Source organism: Larimichthys crocea, chromosome XVIII, assembly GCF_000972845.2.
Source record: "Larimichthys crocea isolate SSNF chromosome XVIII, L_crocea_2.0, whole genome shotgun sequence".
Taxonomy (NCBI): Eukaryota; Metazoa; Chordata; class Actinopteri; family Sciaenidae; genus Larimichthys; species Larimichthys crocea.
Genome location: NC_040028.1, coordinates 10,001,388 through 10,020,843, shown reverse-complemented (window position 1 = coordinate 10,020,843; position 19,456 = coordinate 10,001,388). Strand labels below are relative to the sequence as shown.

The following is a 19,456-nucleotide window of genomic DNA, read 5'->3' as shown; positions in this document are numbered from 1 at the left end:
AATTCATTAGCACTGGCAGCTCTCACAGCACCAACTATGCAGGCGGAAAAAAAATACAACTCCTGCAATTACCCACACCTACAAACCCAAGAGTGCAGCTAAGTTCAATCAGAAGTCACCCTGAAGGCCTCTGCAGGGGAACAGACACATTTGAACATTTAAACCCTGGATCACCTCAGGCCTGGAGGGTGATACAACCCAAACTCTTATTTTCCCACATTTACCACGAAGTGTAGTTACTAAATCTAGTTAGGTTAAAGTGCTTTCTAACATTGCTTTGCTGCCATAGTTTAATGTGGAGATATAACTGTATATCAAGCTCAGATTAGTCAGGCATTGGAGTAGGGATGATGATTTAATGTGCCAATTGCATAGCTTTGATAACATATTTATTAAGATTTAGATTTGAGTAGACTATTACTGAACAAACCCCATGCACATTATCACACATCATTGTTCTGCTGCCATGTTCTACAGTATATATTCTCACTGTTGAACTAATTCTCCAGTTGACCTTTGCTGTGGTGGCAGTTTTGAGTGCTGAGAGCCAATGTAATGCCTCACCATATGGGGAAATCAGCAGCAGTGGAACAAGGTGGGCTCTGCACTATGAAGAGATGTCCACACTCATTAACAGCAAGCAGAGCATCTCTGCAAGGGAGGACAGCAGGAGGAAGTGGATGTGAGGCAGGGGGCATTGAGTGGAGGACAGACATGCAGATGGAAGTTAATAAGCCTCAGCAACTGATTTAAATAATTTTGAGTGATAGTGCGTAATGCTATAACATAACACTGACTGAAAGTGTGTAAAACAGGTGAGTCAGTTCAAGTTGTGTCACCTTTAATTATGTCTACATATTTGCAGCAAAGTTGCACCTGAGATTATTAATAAAAAATAATGAGTGTTTAGTGTTTTTTTTGTTTCTTTGTTTTTTCTTCTAGCACTGCCATTTTCACTACTGTACAACAATTACTGAGAGAAATTCAGTGTTGAAGAAATACTTTGTAAAATGCTTTTTTGACTAATAGTAGCCTTAATAACCAGAATACAATGCAGCCACCGACAAATTATATTTTGAGTTAAGGGTGCAATTTGCTTTTTCTCAGCTCTTACATAATATCGATCTTCTCATCTACAGAGCATTGCTGAATAGAGGAAAACCTAATTCACTGATCATCACAGACAAAGGTTGAAGATTTTCCTGTTCTATTTAAATTACTGGGAATATATCACTCTTTTTTCGGACACACAGTTTTATTTAATCAAACGATCCAACCAGAAGTTATTTCTGCATGGAGTGGTAGAGAACACAATGCTTGACCTGTTGAATGCTGCTCTGCCACTCAAACAACTTGCGTAGGTTGTGTTTACAGATTTTCAAATCAGTCTGCTTCTTCTGTCATGTCATTGCTTCTTCTAAAACTTGAATCTTGAGTAATATATTTTGTACAGCACCCACTATTTATATGAGAAAAACCACTGCAGCTGTAAAGTCAGTCCAGTTCTAGTGGCTCAGAATAAATGGAAACATCACTAAACCAAAGCATCCTGTGAGATGTCAAGAATTTATTTAAAGTCATCAGTTCTGTCATTGACCCCTCATCCCCTAGAATAGCTGTCAAAGAATTCACTCAGAAATGTGAGGACGTTCAAGGTCAAGAGAACAGAACACTCAACCAACATTAACTGGATATTTGTCCTGCGAGCAATATTACCTTGACTACCAACTTCAAAGAGAGAATTTTCAAAATGAACTTGGGTCCGACCAAGTATCTAAAGGGCCTTGCATGTAATTTTTTAAATGTTAAAGGCTCTCTTTCTTGTTTCCCTTCTGTTTACAACATGCAGTAATCACACTAACCCTTAGAAAACCCAATGTTGTTCCTTCTCCCTTGAACCATTACCAATCTTTATCCAGGTGAACAGTTTCTGACCCTTTTTTTTTTTTTTAAATAAGCATTGACAGGAACTAAATGTTGATACATTTCTGCATTCCAGATCTATCCACAACAAATAGCACTTTAAAAAGTCAAATTATATCAACAGCAAATGCAAGGAACAGCTCAATGGTGGTTTTATTGGATCTTGTGGCTTTTGACACTGTCTGCCACTCTGTTTTATTACTCTGCTTGCATGACCGAGTAGATGTCACTCTTTCTGCCCTTGTATTGCTCTGTCAGCATAGGAATTCAGATCTCCATCCACAATCAGCTATTAAGTGCCGCATGGTTTACTGCTGGCTTCTATTCTTTTTTTGTATATGCTTATATGTTGAGTTGAGTTCTGTGATATGTAAATATAATATGTAATTTAACCACATGAGAGCAGGTACATGATTTTTTTTCTAGCTGGTGTGCCCAAATCTACTGCTTAAAAGTGGGGGGTATACAATCTTTCAAGCTGAGATATGACATGCAGTCTTCCCTGGAAGGCATTTGTTAATACTAAAAATGTCTCTATACAAAGAATGAAAAAGAGAGCTTCAGAGAGAAGTTCAAACACTCCTTTCTCACCCCCACACACACCTGCCTCTCTAATCATTTCTCAATTTGTACACCCTTGATTCCTTTCCTTGCCTTCTTCTTCTTGCATCTTTGTCTCTCCCACCTGAGGAGAGAAGGCTCGAGGCAACAGATATTTAACAAAAGAAGACATCCTCAACTATGCATCTTCACTCTTAGCTCCTCTGGCAAGCCTCCTCTGTCTTTGCTTCTCTCTCCATGAGAGGCATTTTAGGAATTAAGACATCCTTTAAGATGATGAGCTGAGATCAATTCCTGGGTCACAGGCATGAGGATGGTGGATGGGAAATTGGCACAAAATAGAGATATGAGAAGAGTACCTGGCCAGTCCCTGCATGAAATGGGCATGCTTGTTATGGGGGAGGGGTTTCAAACAACCTGTCAAGCAAGTGGTTCAAGCACACGGATACCCTAGATTTATGAAAGGCCTTGGATGGCTGCTGGGCATGACTTTTTTTTTCTAGAGTTATCCTAAATCAATTTCTTACTACATTCTGGAGACTTAGAAAGGGTGGTGCTTTATCTTGCTTCAACTAATGCAACTGTCTTTATCTTTAGCCAGAAAACTCCCCTTATTTATAGCGTTTCTATTATGCAGCAGCATTACCTTTTTTCCAGCCTCTGCGCACTGGATGACAATTAAATTTTAGAATTATTCTAAACCTTTGGCTTGGCTCCAGCCTACATTTCTGCCACCTTACTCTCCCATTATCTAGAATGGGTGCATTTATCTGTGCGCATGCACATAAATAGCTCATATGTGACCTGGAGATAGAGAGAGAAAATAGAGGTAGGGAGGGATGCCACCTCCACTGAGTATTAAAGATGGGAATCATATGTATTGTAATGAGGGGTAATCAATGAGCACTCTTATCTCATTATGGTTTTTGTTCCCTTCCCCAAGCAGCCATTACCCCTTTGGGCACCGCTGCCACTACACTACTAACCTGCCATACCTGGTGTGCTCTCCCACTCCTACCACTTTGCCAAACATAATAAATGTTATGGTTCCCCTTTGCCGCGGAGTGTTAAATTGAAAATGGCTGATCCAAGCTGCCTGACATTGCATCAGAGAAGAGAATACCTCTCTACCTGACTGTTTATCCTCAAATCTTTTATTATCAAGTGAAAGATACCAGACTGCAAAAAGGAGATGGCAGTGCTGGCTCTGTCATGTGTCCATGATGGGAGCTCAGAGAGAGGCAAATTAAATCAGGCAGTGTCATAGATCAGATATAATAAGAACTATAAAGCTGCTTAGCATTGTCTGGTTTAAATTGGGTTTATAGGCTTTTTTGAGCAATAAGCCTTGACAACAGATGTAGAGGGATAGTTTCAATGTGGCTCAAAAACAGAAGAGGCTAGGGATCAGACTTAACAAGTAGCCTATGGTGAAATATTTACTTGACCTAGATTCATATCTAATGAGCTAAAAGAAACCCAGTTATGCAACAGGGCCAATGTTAAATGATTAATGTTGTGTTGTTGTGAATACACTGGAGAGAACCTCTTCCCGTCTTTAAATTAGTTCACCGTGCTTCAGTCATACAAAACATTCATTTGCTTACTTTAGGATGAGCTATTTTAGCATTCCTCTTATGCACCCATCTGCGAGTTGTCCCCTGAATATAAACTGACTGAATCAATCAATTTCAGTCATGTCATACTAGGCTCAGGCTTATCCTCCAATATGCCATCTGCTGAATAGCTTCAGATGTTTTACAATGTTGTTGTTGTTGTTATTATTAATTACGCAATGCGAGTCGGACTTCTACATCTGCCTGATAAGTTGGAAGTTTTCCTCCATATGTCTTGAGGCCTGTCTCAGTGGGAACTGTTTGGTGATATGTACTGAGCCATTGTTCCTACATGTCTCTAATTAGCTGCGAATATGCCAGCTCTATTCATGTAGCTTGTCTTAAAGTCCCACACTTTAAGGAACCCACTCAGCACTCATCTGTGCAGATCTGTACCCCAGGGCCAGAAAAAACGCCAAGGATAAAAAAAAAAGAAAGAAAAAGAAAACAGAGACCCAGCTTGCTGAGAAACCTTTTGATGACACCCAAAATCCAACAAAATCTGTAATTTTCATGTCAGGCTTTTTTCATTCTGTTTTTGAGGACACTTCTTTTTATTTATTGGGCTTCATGTCACTAAAGGCGAAGTGGCAGAAGATGAGTTGCTTTGAAACTAATAAAGCCCTGTGGTGTCTTAGCTAACGTAGCTTAATAGGTTCTGTTTTGTAAAATGCTTTTGTTGCATCAGTCTTTTGTTCCTTGTTTGACTTAACTCACATTCATCAACCATAATCCAAACATCATCCATCTGCTCCAAACAAAAAGGAAGATGATTCAGTTGCTTCAGGTGCTCAATTCAAAAGAAATCTACTTTGAAGAAATTGTTCTCCCTTTTATTATGAATTGATCAGTCAATTATGTGCATGAATATTTTTAATCTTTAGCTAACTGAAGCAGAGCAGTTATATATGTAATAACGCATCATATTTCATAAGTGATTGTATGTTTAGTATCCTCTAAATCTGTAAGTAAGCTGTAGCTGTAAAATAAATGTAGATTTTTTAAAAATAAAAATTACAATATTAATAAAAATTAAATAGAGTAGAAGTAAGAAATACCATGCACAATACTACAAACACTCAACATGTAATTAAGGATATGAATAACCAGACTTTCTGGTTACACTCCAAATATGCAGGTTCCCCAAGAACCGGAGACTTGTTGTATGTAGCGCCAAAGATAATCCCTCACTGTCTTCCCATCCATGAAAACTAATGAAGGTAACACCACCACTCATTATATAATAATGTAATCACTGATTTAAATACAAATTTAAGCACTTTCTGAGTGGCAGGTCATTACGAGGCTTGTAAAGACTGGCAAACATTTGGCTAGTAAGCTACAAGTTATATGTTAACTAATCCTGTTGTTCTTCCAGTTAACCAACATATTGCTCCTCCTCATATTAGCAGGATGAACCTTTTGTTATGAGAAAAACGTGAGGAAATTGTTTGCTTTGCAGTAGCAGGACTGGAACACTTGTTTCTTGTTCCTCCTTCTTTTTTTGTTATTGTTCACAGCAATGGTAAAACAGTGGACGCTTATAAGTTTTTAACTTTGCTTACTTCTATGATTTTTTTTTTCTATCATGGCATCTTATCATTTGTTATCACTTGCGTATATGACAAGCAATTTCCATTTGTACACAATTGATATTATCAGTGTGTGTACCGTTTTCTATAAATTCACTGAATGCTGGCTGAAACTGCCTCAGTGTAAACTGAGAACAACTAGATACTAGTGTTTGGCACCTCCCAGAGTTACAGAGAAGGCAAAGTCAGACCAAATAATGGTGGTAATAAAACAGCTATGCATGTAAAATAACAGACTACTAAAGGGCCAGTGCCATTCTAGATTTATAGTATCACCTCTTGCTCAAGATCTACTGGAACTGCTAAATGTTCTAGTAAACCCATGCTGGAGTGCTGAATGGTTAGAGGCTTGAACATAATCTTATGATACTTTCCCCGGTGCATGTTTTGGAGCTTTTCTGCAGGTTTTTTCTAGCCGCACAGTTGTGTGTGTTTGGCAGTGATTGGGCAGCATACCTTGTCTTTGGCATTCTAGATGACGCCTCGAGTTAAAACCTTCATGGACACTGCAGGGAAATCTTTTCGAACACCAATTTGACCACGGCACATAATTGCCAACCCCTCTCATTAAACAAGGGATGTGATTGAGCTCAGTGAAAGTTTTGTTATGCTGATTGAAAAACACACTCTTTAGAGAACTCATTCCTAAAGTCCTCCCTTGAAACCTGGAAGGTAAAAAGATAACAAAAGGGAATTTTCCATCACTGCCATTTCTCTCACAAAGTGCTCCTAATTGTACGTTAACAAGAAAGTAAATCACAAGGTGTAATTTAAGTGGGCTCATCAAGCAAGCTTACATAGGGATTTGATGTGATTCGGGTAGAGTAATTACTATGTGAGGCTCAGATTTTTCATTGTTAGAACATGTACAGATATCCTAACATTTACTGTAGATCAGCCAACTTCTGATTTAAGAGACTCCGTCCTATGAATATGACAGTGTTGTACATGTGATAAACCTGTGCTGCAGTGGTTACGTTCATTGATATTTCTTTATTTTATTACAAAAATAAAATAGAAATGATTAAATATTGTGTATCTTTAAAACGTGGGAGAAAAAAATGGATATCTGCAATGGTGGAAGGATTCAGATCGTAGCTAAAAGTAGCAACACAATATGTAAAAGTACTCTTGCACTTAAAGTATAAGTATTCATTCTGCAGAAAGTCAGTGTTATTATGTTTTATACTGGATTATTTGTGCTGGTGCATAAAGGTATAAGCAATGTTTCAGTGTTATTAAATGTCATTTTAGCTACTATAAAGTTCTTAGTTACAAACCTTCAGGATTTATTGGCAGAATGTGGCAGAAATTAAATATAACATGTTTGAATGTATAATCACCTGAAATTTAGAATTGTTACATTTTTATTACCTTATAATGAGCCCTTTATAGCCACAGAGGTAACAGGTTCTCTTCCACCAAATTCACCCTGTTGTAATACCCTGTTTCTACAGTAGCCCAACAACAAAAATAAAATCAACAAAAAAATAAATAAATAAACAACAAAAAAATAAAATCAACAACAAAAAATAAAATCAACAACAACAAAAATAAAATCAACAACAACAAAAAATAAAATCAACAACAACAACAAAAAATAAAATCAACAACAAAAAAAGTAAAATCAACAAAAAAAATAAAATCAACAAAAAAAAAAATGCACACCTGCATTTACCTATGGGAAAAAACACTACACACACACACACATGCGTGGGGCGAAACGGCGGCAGCCGTAACACCCCTCCCCTTAAGACAAAAAAAATATACTTTTTTTTTTTTGTTAAACACAAAATTGCATTCATTTTTTTTTTTCCACTCTGGAAACGAGACGACAGTTTCTAAACCCGAAAAACGAAGATCGAACGAAGATGAAAGGCACACTTAGCTACAAACACGGACAGACAAATGAACGAAGCAACCACCGGTAACAAAGGCTGGAGGTGCCAACAAAACCCTAATTCAGCCTGGCCTTCCTGCATGCCTGGGCCGATGTTGTGCACCTTAACCACACAGAATACCCCGAACACAAGCATAACAAAAGCCGACACAACACAATCGAATCTCGTGCTCGGCGAGCCAACGGGCACGAGTTGCCATACGAGGCACAAAACACTTACGGCCCTGTTTCTTGGGACCTGGTCCCTCCGATACTCTATTCGGCCGGGTCCGTGTAGCTTGCCCCCACGGGAGCTGATGAGTAAACTGCTTTATGAGTTAATGCGAACTCATCTGCTAACATAGCAGCGGAGGACAACGATACAACCTTCTGTTGGTTCAAATATATATGGATGCGCTCAGGCAGACATTTCTTAAACTCCTCTACCATCATTAACTCCCGTAGGGAAGTTAAATCACTGGCCTTACTTGCAGCCGTCCATGTATCAAACAGTAGAGCAAACTCTACAAATGTGCTTTGTCTGGATTTACGAAGATCTCTAAATTGTTGACGTACCTGGGATGGCACCGGCAGAGTCACGCAGCGTGCGTCTCCAGCTCGAACTGACGCAGCCTCACGGCTTTGTCAGCCTCGATTTCCAGCTTTCTCACTTCTAGCTGGTACTTCCATTGTGCCTGTGCTTGTCTCTCCTGGGCCTCTAGCTGCAGACGGGCAATGCGAACTCTCACTCTTGCACTGTCTCCTAATGTCACCTAATGAAATGGCCAATCGGTGTATATTGATTGACACAAATCAAACTGAATTATTATTATTATTATTACAAAATATTTTAATAATCATTACAATAATCCTTATTGCAAGAGTATTCAGTTTGAATTGACTTAACATTACTTGCTCAGTGCTTCCTCACATTTACATTAAGTATGAAGTCTATCCATTAGAGACGGGACAACTCGATGTAAATCATTACAAAACTCATGAGGTGAAAAGAGGTTTTCAAGCGATAAGTGATGGTGTTCTAGCAGCATGGAATTAAGGCTTTTGTATCTACAGATGCCAACTCAAAGCGCTTGATCTGGGAAACAAACTGCACAGTCACCGGTGGATTGAGATACTACAGCTAATGTGGCGGTGTCCTGCTGTCAGAATGGTATTTACCACACACTGAAACAAGGCAGACAAAGAAAGTATGTGTTAGTTTGAGTGTCTGATTGTGTGTGTGTGTAGTGCATGCTGGCAGGAGTTCTAACAGGCACTCTGGCATGTCTGGTAGGAAAGTCATGCTCATATTACTTGATACATAGTCTGATTTACAGACTGTATAGTCTGAAATACTCATCAGTAAAACATAAAATATTTATTTATATGGTCAGATAACTGATTGGGCCTTTTAACATCCCGTCGTGCACCCTGGCACACATGGCGATTGGCCTCCAACAACCACAAGACTCATCTCACAAGGATGCACTGTCTTCTAAGCCCGGCTTGCTCCTCACCTCCATAAATAATTCATTTAGCACAGCATGAAAAACGCATGTCAATTAGCCAGGTTTATTTTTTCCTCCAATGAAAAACAGTGGGTCTCTCTTCATGCCAGCTCGAGGAGAATGTAGTGAAACAAGTGCATTATTTAGCATTTCTGGACATGGCTGCTCAGACTACGTGGCCTCATTCTTCTTTAATAAAAAAAAAAAAAAAATCAAGAACAAAGTCTGACAGTGTCAGTTATTCTGTTTGATTTGAGCAGCCCCCCCCCCTTTTTTTTATTTGCGAAGATAGATTCTTAGTTTGCCTGCTGCGATGCGGCTGTGATTAACTGTAGTTTCCATTACTCCTTTACAAGCAGTCATGTTCTATGTATCAACATTGACTGGTGAATGCAATTACTGAAGCTCTTCAGGAAACTGGCTTGCTCTTTCTAAGTGCATAATGACACCAACGATGCCACAAATAAGCAAAATATTTCTTACAGTTGACGTAGGAATTCCACAAAAAGCAATGAAACCATGGAAACCAAACTTGTTATAAAAACCTCATGTGTGTGTATTGTAAGCAGACAGTATGAACACCCAGTGATTTGTATTGAATGAAAACATTACTCTGTCACAGACCATCATAGGCAGGCTGAAACAGAATAGCTGCAGCTATTTTCCCGTCAAAAGGTTTTTGTAGACCTGATTCATCATTCTTTGTATGTCAGGGTGGATTTGGATGATCAGCATTTGTATGTCCTAATTTAGTCTGTAATTCTTGTCTGTAATTTCTCATGAAATCATCAATTAATATCAGCTGCAGTGGACTAGGAGGGGAAGATCTTTTGGAGCGTTATTTTTGATAGACACAGCTAAAGCGTGACAGGAAAGTGCGTCAATAGAGAAAGAGAAGAGCCACAGGTGAGAACTGAACCCTGGGCTGCTGTCGGCAAGGACTGAGCCTTTGTGCATGAATGTTCAGATTTTCAGTGATGCTGAACCACCATTCACCACTCTGTCTTGTTATCCATCTGTTTTGACATAAAGGTTAACCTTGGAATACTAAAATAACAAAAATAAAAAAAAATCAACAACAACAAAAATAAAATCAACAAAAATAAAATCAACAACAACAAAATAATAATAATTAAAATAAATAAAATAAATAAATAATCATGTCAGCATACTATTATATTGAAATACATATAACTAATAATATTATTGGTCTTCAGTAAAAGGCTTGTTAGTCTCTTCAGGAGTCTAGACTAGAATTGAATGAGACCTATGGATGAACATGATGTTTATGTAGGATCTAGAGTGATGACACGTGGCTGTTAAAATGTCAAAATGTCACTTGCTGCACCTCAGTCTATTTGTAACCCTGTGTGCTCCATCATTAAATATAATACCACTTTTAATAACAGATGAACGTGTAAGTTCTTCGAAGTTGACAAAAATATTTGTCAGTGGAACAGTTAAGTCCTGGTGAAGCCGAGGGATGTACGTTCTTGATCAGTCTACTTTTGATTCATATGATTTTCTCATTGCTTTATTGTACTTTATTACACAGTAGCTACTGTTGTACTAGTTGTTCAAGTCACATAATTAGTTTGTGTGTAAAGTGTCCATTCTATTCTGTATTGATTCTGTCTATTGTATGGAGCAAAGACCCCCTTTCAGACAATCCTGGCCTGAACAGTCTTAACTGTAGTGGTAGCTTCAAGTCCAAGCAAGTCCACATCGTGCAGTCCACGGAGATGATGTGTGGTACAGTATAGATCTGTGACAAGAATTTCAAATCTTAGAAAGAATTCCAGTTCCTATTTCCCCCAAGATCCTTTCCTTTTTCATCTTGCTTCTGTAAGGTGTGTAATTTTGCCCACCAAAGGAAGACTCAGAAGGGATCTAAGACCTTGGTGTACTCCTAGAGGATTCAAGGCCAGCAGACCCAAAACAGAACATCAGTTTTTCATAATAATAAAGTAAGGTTAAATTTAACAACAGTACACTTTAATCAAAGTGGGATTTGCAGACATACTGCTCAAGACATAGGGGTCTACCTGGGAGTTATTGCCAGCAGTGAACACCGCAAGCAGCTCTGTTGCTTGGTTACTGTGCTTGCAGTGAATCGTGACTCTGATGGCCTTGGGCTGCTGGGGTAGAATTAGCTCAACTGAACAGGATTTGAGACTTTGCTTATACAAAATTTGATATTTTCTGTGTCTGAGGACCCAGCTAAAGGAAATCAAAGTGTATTTTTTTTTCTCTTCTGGCTCAAAAGGAACATAAGGAATTGTGAATATTTTTAGATTTCTCACTTACATAAATTATTATTTTTTCTCTCTTTCCTGCTCTCACACCCTTGGCCAACACCAAAAACTGCAATTATACTCGATAAATTACGCTACACCAAAACTCTAAAGCATGCCTGCCCACACCCCAGTTGTATTTCATTATCAGCAGCCAATGGCAAAACAAACAATGGATTATTTATGGATTTATTGCACGTTTTGTCCATGTTTTTCACATCGATTACACTTATGGCAGCCATTTTTTACTCCTTGAGTTCACACCACTCGCATGTTCACTGACAGAACATTAGCGGGTTGGCTGTTTCAAACATCAGTCAGTCATGACTTTTGCAGATCAAAAGCAAGCTCAGACACCGTAATTTAGATACCTGTGTTTCTGAATAATGAAACCATCCTTAGGGCTCCTGTGTTAGATGTAACATCACAACCACTGAGTGGCGGTAATGAGTACAGTAACAGTGAGCCCATATTTACTGTGTGGATTAGAGCTACCCCCTCAAGCTCTTTGACTTTATTCTGTTGCCTGTGGCCTGTGCTTTTTGTGGCGTTTACATTGCTATCAGTAGATGCAGTGATTATTGCTTAATCCAAGAAAAATGCTGAGGTAGCCCGTGTTACCTACTGAAGCTGAGGCAGAGGAGTGATACTGGTGAACTGTGATCAAATAGCCGGAGGAACGTTGCCAAGAATTTGCAGGCAGATCAATATTAGAAGTCTTTGGAGTCTGTAAATGGAACCTAAAGCAGTTATCCTAGCAGGGGACACAATGAACCTCTAACAGCATTAGCCTTGGGTTAGATGAGTAGTGTATTAGAATCAATTTGCACCTTATTCCCGTGTTTATCATTTGTACAAATTGCATGAGAATACTCATGATATCAATATGTCTTGATAAGATGTTAACAGGGTTTCATGGATCTTTTGAAGGTTGGTTAAGGCAATGCCTCAAATCCACTGGGCATGAGTCTAATGATGCAGCTGCGACACCGTTTTGATCCATCCTTCTTACACGACGAGGAACATATCAGAAGCTGAGCATTTTGCTTGCTAGACTTGCTCAGATTTGCTCATTTCCCCCCTTGGTTCATGTGCTTCTACCATGGGTAAGTAGCCTACATATTTACTGTAGATTGTTGCCCATCTGTCTGTGTTTACGATTGAGAGGCTGCACAGGGTGTTTTAGTTTTAAAATTGACCACATTGTCCGGTGCAGCTTCCCCAGTTGTCAGTTTTACTATTTCCTCATGGCTCCACTTCTGATTCTGTTTTTTGACAGTTCCACCCTACAGAGAGCAGTACCAATGAAATGTTGCTGTTTGATCTAAAGTGTCAATTTCTGGCAGATTCAGCTGTTTAAGAGGGCTGTGCTTTTGTTTGGATTTCTAAATGGATGCTGGCAATAATAGACTTTAAGAGTATAAATTCCAAGACAAGTGTTTTTAAATTAGAATAAATGCCCAGTTTCTTTTTAATAACCTCTTGTATGGTTTGATTTGGTACGTTACAGTACACATCTCGTGTTCTAAAGCAGCTAGATTTTGTTGTGTGTAAATGAGGAAAAGCACCCTGAATGTAATGCATGTCCAGTGAAAACACAACACAAACAGGAGAGATGACGTGAGAGAAAACTTCATTGTGTTTCAGCAGATTCTTACATTACAACACAAACATGTACAGAGAACTCTTGAAAAATAAAAGCTCCTTATCAAAAAAATGCACAAGGATTACCTTCATTACAGTGACCTTATATACAGTTCTTTCAAAGGCAATGTTATAATACATTTGACATTACTTTAAGCCTAAAACAAAACTGTATGAACTTAAAACATTTAAATGCGATGCATTTATAGAGGCCCCTTAAAAATGTAAGTAAACAAGCAAAAACAATTTCCCACGCTAGTATCACTTTTTATTAAGTCACCCTTTGTAATGGAGTTATAAATTGTACCTGCATCGACATTTTTTTTTTTTTTTTTTGGTATAGGTAACTCCTGAGTGACTGCAACTCCTATCACTAGAATAACCCTTCTTCTTCTTGACACGATGGGGTGGGGAGACAAGGAAACTGCATAACTTAAAATTTGCTCCCACATACTGCTGTTTTACAAAGGGAACCAAAGGCAAGGACATTTTAGCACTGTTGGCCAGTCCCCCTTTCGTTGCTTTCTTTCTGTCGGTAGTGGAAGAGGCTTGTTGTGTCAAGTTCTCCAGCATAGCGAATAGCCTCTGCAAACAGCTTCACCACCTAATACAAACAGAGAAAAACATTAAGCTGGAACCCATCAAGTGAGAGTATGTAAATATTGATTTGAGCACATCACCATTTTTCCTCAGTCACTGCCGGTATGACATTTACTGACCTGGTAATTGGTGATGAGGGGAACACCGTGATCGACAGCCATTCTGCGAATGACGAAGTTGTCCTTCAGTTGGCGTGAGTTGTTATTGGGTAAATTTACCACCAGGTCAATATGACCCTCACTGATCAGTCTATTAAAAAAGAGCAGAAATAACATAATTAAAGCATTTTGATGAATGTGTTCGTATGCACCGGCATATTTATGACACTTTGTTGCCTCCATTCAGATAAGAATGCAATTGAAAACACATTCCTCCACAGACACCATGTTTGTTTACTACTGGTCATTGAAATGCCTGACTTGGCTCTACATTACTCCCTTGAGGACCAATATTTGTTACCTTGACTGGTGTGTAAGGTCACAGGCAAAGTATGTTAATTTCTTCTCGTCTATCTCCTTAGTAGAGAACAGGTCATGCGGGTCAGGTTGTACTCATTTGGTGAAATCTGAAATTGCTCATCGTCCTTTTTTTTTTTTTTTTTCCTTTTCATGCTAATCTATTTTATACACGACATCTTTTAACCCGCTGTTTTAGTCTGCTGTTCCCACACGCCTCCAAGCTATGTGCATTTCTTTTCCCCAATGTCCTCCTGGCTCCACATTCTTCACGTACATTTTATAATCTTCATGTAATAGTATCTGTTGCTGTCTGTACACGGAATATCTCTTGCATGTCTTTCTATCCTGGGAGAAGGATCCATCCTCTGTGGCTCCTCCTGAGGTTTCTTACATTCTTCTTTTGTTATTCCATACCCGACTGAGGGTCTAAAGACAGAGGGTGCTGTATGCTGCACAGATTGTAAAGCCAGCTGAGGTAAATTGTAATTTTGGGCTATATGAATAAAATTTGACTCTACTTGTTATTGCGTACTTGCATGTTTATGCCCTAGTTCTGCAACTTTTAGTCACTTTCAGCACATTCATTCGGTTGTGCAGTCCACAGCTGCGTCTTAATGACACAACTGACCCTCTTGTATAGCACTGTTAGCAAGTTAACCAGTTTAGACAAGCTGATTGTTAACTACCTGCTGAGCACAAAAAAACAGAAACCAGTAAATTATGAAGAAAATCATCTGAATATGTAACAAGTCAAAGTCACTTGTATTACATTTATATTTTTCCTCACTTTGTAGACCAAACCTGATGGGTTGGGTTTCTGCTGGATGTAATACAACAATAAATAAAAGCTTGTCTGCGTACTAGTGGTTAAAAATGAGCATGTAATCACAATATGTGCCAAATAAAGCTACATCTGTGTCTTTTTTTTAATCTAGTTGGGTTGTGAGTTGTAAATACATCTGTCATTTAAATCATACAAAGAAATCAATTTCCTGTGAAATTTCCTTAATTGTAAGATTTTTTTCCTTTCGCGTGGAGTAAACTAAAAATAACAAAAACCTAATTATAAACCTAATATTGCCAACCACTGTAAAATTAATTGTGTTTCTCTCTTGGATATCTGTGTTTCACACACATGCACAGACACAGACAAATACACAGTAAAGCCCTGACTTCTGTTGCTCTTTTTGCATTTTTAAGGCCTTTGACGCTCAGCCTTGAATTAGGGCTGAATTCTAATACAAAATATATCTATAAAGAGTTGGCCTCTATGCCACTTCGCACAGCTGATGCCAGCCAGCCTTTTGTGCATCTGTATATGAGTGTGTGTTGTTTGGGTCTAGGCCTATTAAATTCCTTGTACATCCTCTTCTTCACCAGCTCATTTCCAAACATATGGTCCAGATGGCTTCAATGTAGCACGATCATGACTTGTTTGCAGAATCATTACCTCAAAAATTGCAGTCACAGTCAGCCTGCTACAATTAATATATGTATAGAACGTTTGAAGGAGGTTGTATTGAAAAACTGAAAAGGAATAAGCAGAAAAACCTATGTCTAATTTCAACAATAACTAGAATAAAATGCAGTCAGCTCTGCTCAAAGTAACTCAACTGAAATATGAGAGTTGTCTAGTTTTTGAATGCAAAAAGAATTGGAATTCCTTTTTTAATTCATGTTGGCCACAGCCAAATGAAAAACCAAGATTCTTGGCTTTTTTTGACTCGGGATTGCTCTGACATACGACTTTCCTAATCCTCCTAATTCCAGCCTTATTTTGGCTAATGCAAAAACTCTGGACTTCTAAGTCTTCTATGATCTTGTCAGCATATTACAGAGATAATGAAGGAATCTAATGAATCACAGTTTCCGTATTATTTTAAGCCTTACTTTAGGAAACCATAAGCAAATTTTAGCTTCAGCCTGAGCCTTGGGCTCAGAGATTAGCTGTCTTTGTTTTCAGTGTTTCAATGAGCGTATCAAAACAATTAAGACGTCAGCTTAGTGTTTAAAATGAATATTTCCCAACCTCTGAATGCTGGGCAAACTGGCGTCTCCTCCCTTCTCGGAGGGCCAGGCAACTGGAGTGGCAGGCACATCATTGGCGCACAGCCAGGCTGAAGTGGCTTCAGTAGCATAGAGCTAGAGGGCAGAAACACAGCAACATAACATGTACAGGATGGCAAAAACGATACTGAGATAACTAAGAGTCCTTTGGTAATCTATTAATACATTTTTATAAGGGTAGAACCAACAACAGATTAGAATATATGTCTGATTTTCAGTGTGAAGTTTTTGGTCTGTAGTCATTTTAACAAAAGCTTTCAGTGCTCACCTTGAATCCCTCCTCTTTCAGCTGGTGGGCTGTAGCCAGGAAATTGGGTCGGAATGAATGCTGGACGGGAGGAAAGCAGAAACAAACAAAATGCATCATTAGAAATACAGAAAAATACTTCAGTTCATCCTTGAAAAGTTTGTTTTAGAATTTGCCTCATCTCTTAAATCTTCAAATGAGCAATCATGCTGTCATGCTTCCTTTAGCACGATACTAATTAGGAGAGTATATGTACAACTATTAAATGTGTGTTAGTCAATGCTTATAGAATAAGACAAATAGTTGCTCTTAATTTAACAACATAATGCTGTCCTGTGTTGGGCGTAGTTCACAGGAACATGTCCAAGTGCTGAAATAATGGTTCCCAGAATTACTCAAGCCACCACACTTTTTTAACAATTTTTTTAGACAAAGGGACAAAAGGTGATGAAGGATCGACCGCATTGAGTAAATATTGTCCTTAACAGAGTATGAGTGATGTGGAGTGCTATAAAGCAACTTTTTTTTGTCTCACTCCGCTGGGATTGTTTTGTGTTCTCTGACAGTACGTGCTTGGTGTGACAACAAACAGTGACTGTGTGTTTACAACCCAGGCTGAATAATTTCCAAGCTTACCAGGAGCACCACTTACACATTTTTTCTTTTTTTTTTTTACTCGAGACATTCCTTCTCAGCTCAGGTAAAAGTAACTAAAAAAAAGTGCAGGAAAAGACAAACAGAAAGATGTGTCTTTGGCTGAGTTCTAGCTGTCTAGTGGTAGTTTCACACTGTTCGCCTCCCTCCTGTGTCTTCCCATTCACTCAATATTGCTTTATCACTTCATATATAATGCAACTGAACGGCAGCATTCAACACTTCTGCTTCTGAAAACTGGATTTGGCACCAACTATAGTTTTTGGAGAATGTTTGTCAAATCTAGTTTGGGTATTTGCTGTTTATCTTAGAGCTGCCGTTGTTGTCTAAGTACGTTCTACTCCAGCTTTCATGTGTCAGGCAGACAAGCTTTTCCAAAGATGATATGTGCATCAAACTGTGAGCTTACTGTATCGTCAAATCCCTAGTTATGAACATTAATAAAATGTCTCAGATGTGAAATTAGGAGTTGCATGTTTTACAAGGTGTGCTAGTTAGGCAGTTTCTCCAGTTCTGCCACGCTTATTTGTGGCTAAGGTATTTGATTTGACAAGGAGCACTAGTAAAAATCATCTTGATCTCCCAGGCTCTCTTAAATGTTCAGGTTAATATGAGTGTACGCTTTTACTGGGCCATCCAAGAGCTTTGCAGATTGCCCCTGATGCTACTGCTAGTGCCGTATGCCAAGATTATATTGATTATACTTTCAAATTCATTTTACTTATCACGTCAACAAGTCGAGCAAGAAGTGAAAGTGGAAGGGGACATTGCACCAGTAGCCTGTGACTGCAGACTTTCTGTGAATGAGATCGTGGTAGGTAGTTGACTTCATCTGCTAGAACATATATATATTTATTTGCATTACATTGTACAGAAGTTTAATATATTGTGTTCACCCCCTATATAAAAAAATATCTATTGTGAAAATCTGCTTTAAAGTGAAGGAATTACTTCTGAACAGGAGCCAGTTTGTTTGAAAACTTAAAAAGGACCTTGCTTGTACAGATAAAACTAGTAAGGTATGTTTTTATATTGATAGGACTTAAAAGTAGAGCGCGTCTTGCTAATTAAAAGATCTACAGAAAAACATCAGAAACTTGAAAAGAACAATATTCCAGCAACACTTGTCATAAAGCAACAATCTCCAGGGTCCTTGTTGATTTGGGTTTGTGACAGAATTGTGGTCTTAAGAATTTCCAAAATTACCATATTTGCCACACAAACTACATAGAATAGAAAGAAAGAATAAAGGAAACCCATTTTGTAATGCATGTATATTGTTTGACTTCAAAATGACCCACTTTATGGATTCTACCAAATATACTGAAAGTGCTGAAAGCTCCTTTGTGAGTTTTTTGCTGCTAATTTGCAACTGATTATGCTCAAAACTTGGTGCCCTTCAGCTTAGTAAACAATATGCTTGCTAAAATTACTGCTGTCTCACCCAAAACCATTGTGGTAAGGCTTGATCTGTTTTGTGTATTCTGCAGCCTGCCTTAATAAGTCTTATATGACATACGGGTTTCTAATTTGGTTTGCAATTTTGACACACCAGCCTTGGTATTGGTACAAAAATGGTGCAGCTAATTAAAAAGACAGAGGCAAACGGTGAGCATTAGAGGGAGTGTGTGTAACGGCGAAAGAGATGACAAGACTTGGACAATGACAAGACTTGGACGACAACAGTTAGGAAGACAGCAACAACTAATTAGACTGTAACTATGTCTTAATATACTAATACCATGACGCACTATGTACGCCTCTTCATAGTACATCAATTTTGCTGTCAGTATATAAAAGGCAATAAAATAAAACACACATACACCAACGGTGTATTACATGCATCAAAACACCAGCCTCCATTACTTTCTATATAAACTCACACACTAGGGCATCTTAACACTAGTAATTGCAGGCTGACATGCATCAATTCTTCAATATATACCACAGTCCTATTTAACAACCTCAATGTCTGCCAACTTTCCAAAAAAAGCAGTAGTTTTAGCACAAATCCCTCCCTGCAGTAGCACATTACAGCTGCCTAATGTTCAAGTAGAGTTCATTGAGGTTTTTGTGCTGCTGCTGGGAATGAGGGTGATGAGAGCGGTGAGACTAAACCAAAGCAGTAAAAATTGCTAACTAGAAAACCAAAACAATTAGCTGAAAGAGTCTAAAAAAGATCTGTTGAGCTGAGGGGGCACTCCAGAGTCACGTAATAATACTTTAGTACATGCACACTTTTGTCATCCAATACATTGTTATTAAAAAAAAACAAAACACATACACACCAGTTGATATACATTTGTTAGCTTTGTCAAATGCTGGAACAGGGCCACAGTAGGTGTTAAGTGAACATTAACTACTTACTTAGAAATGGCAAGCTATCTCTTGCATAAAATACAACAAAAAAGAC

General features: G+C 38.4%; 1 protein-coding gene across 1 annotated transcript in view; it reads right to left on the bottom strand.

Annotated features, from left to right (window-relative positions):
- Window positions 1-12,989: 12,989 nt before the first annotated feature.
- The window catches only part of cps1 (carbamoyl-phosphate synthase 1, mitochondrial), a 44,476-nt gene continuing 38,009 nt past the window's right edge, over window positions 12,990-19,456 (bottom strand). Inside the window, exons 35-38 of the mRNA XM_010744442.3 lie at window positions 16,411-16,470; window positions 16,105-16,217; window positions 13,737-13,866; window positions 12,990-13,621 (exon numbers count right to left, since the gene is read on the bottom strand). Of these exons, the coding sequence (XP_010742744.3) occupies window positions 13,508-13,621; window positions 13,737-13,866; window positions 16,105-16,217; window positions 16,411-16,470 (417 nt within the window). The 3' untranslated portion in view covers window positions 12,990-13,507. The remainder of the gene's footprint in view (window positions 13,622-13,736; window positions 13,867-16,104; window positions 16,218-16,410; window positions 16,471-19,456) is intronic.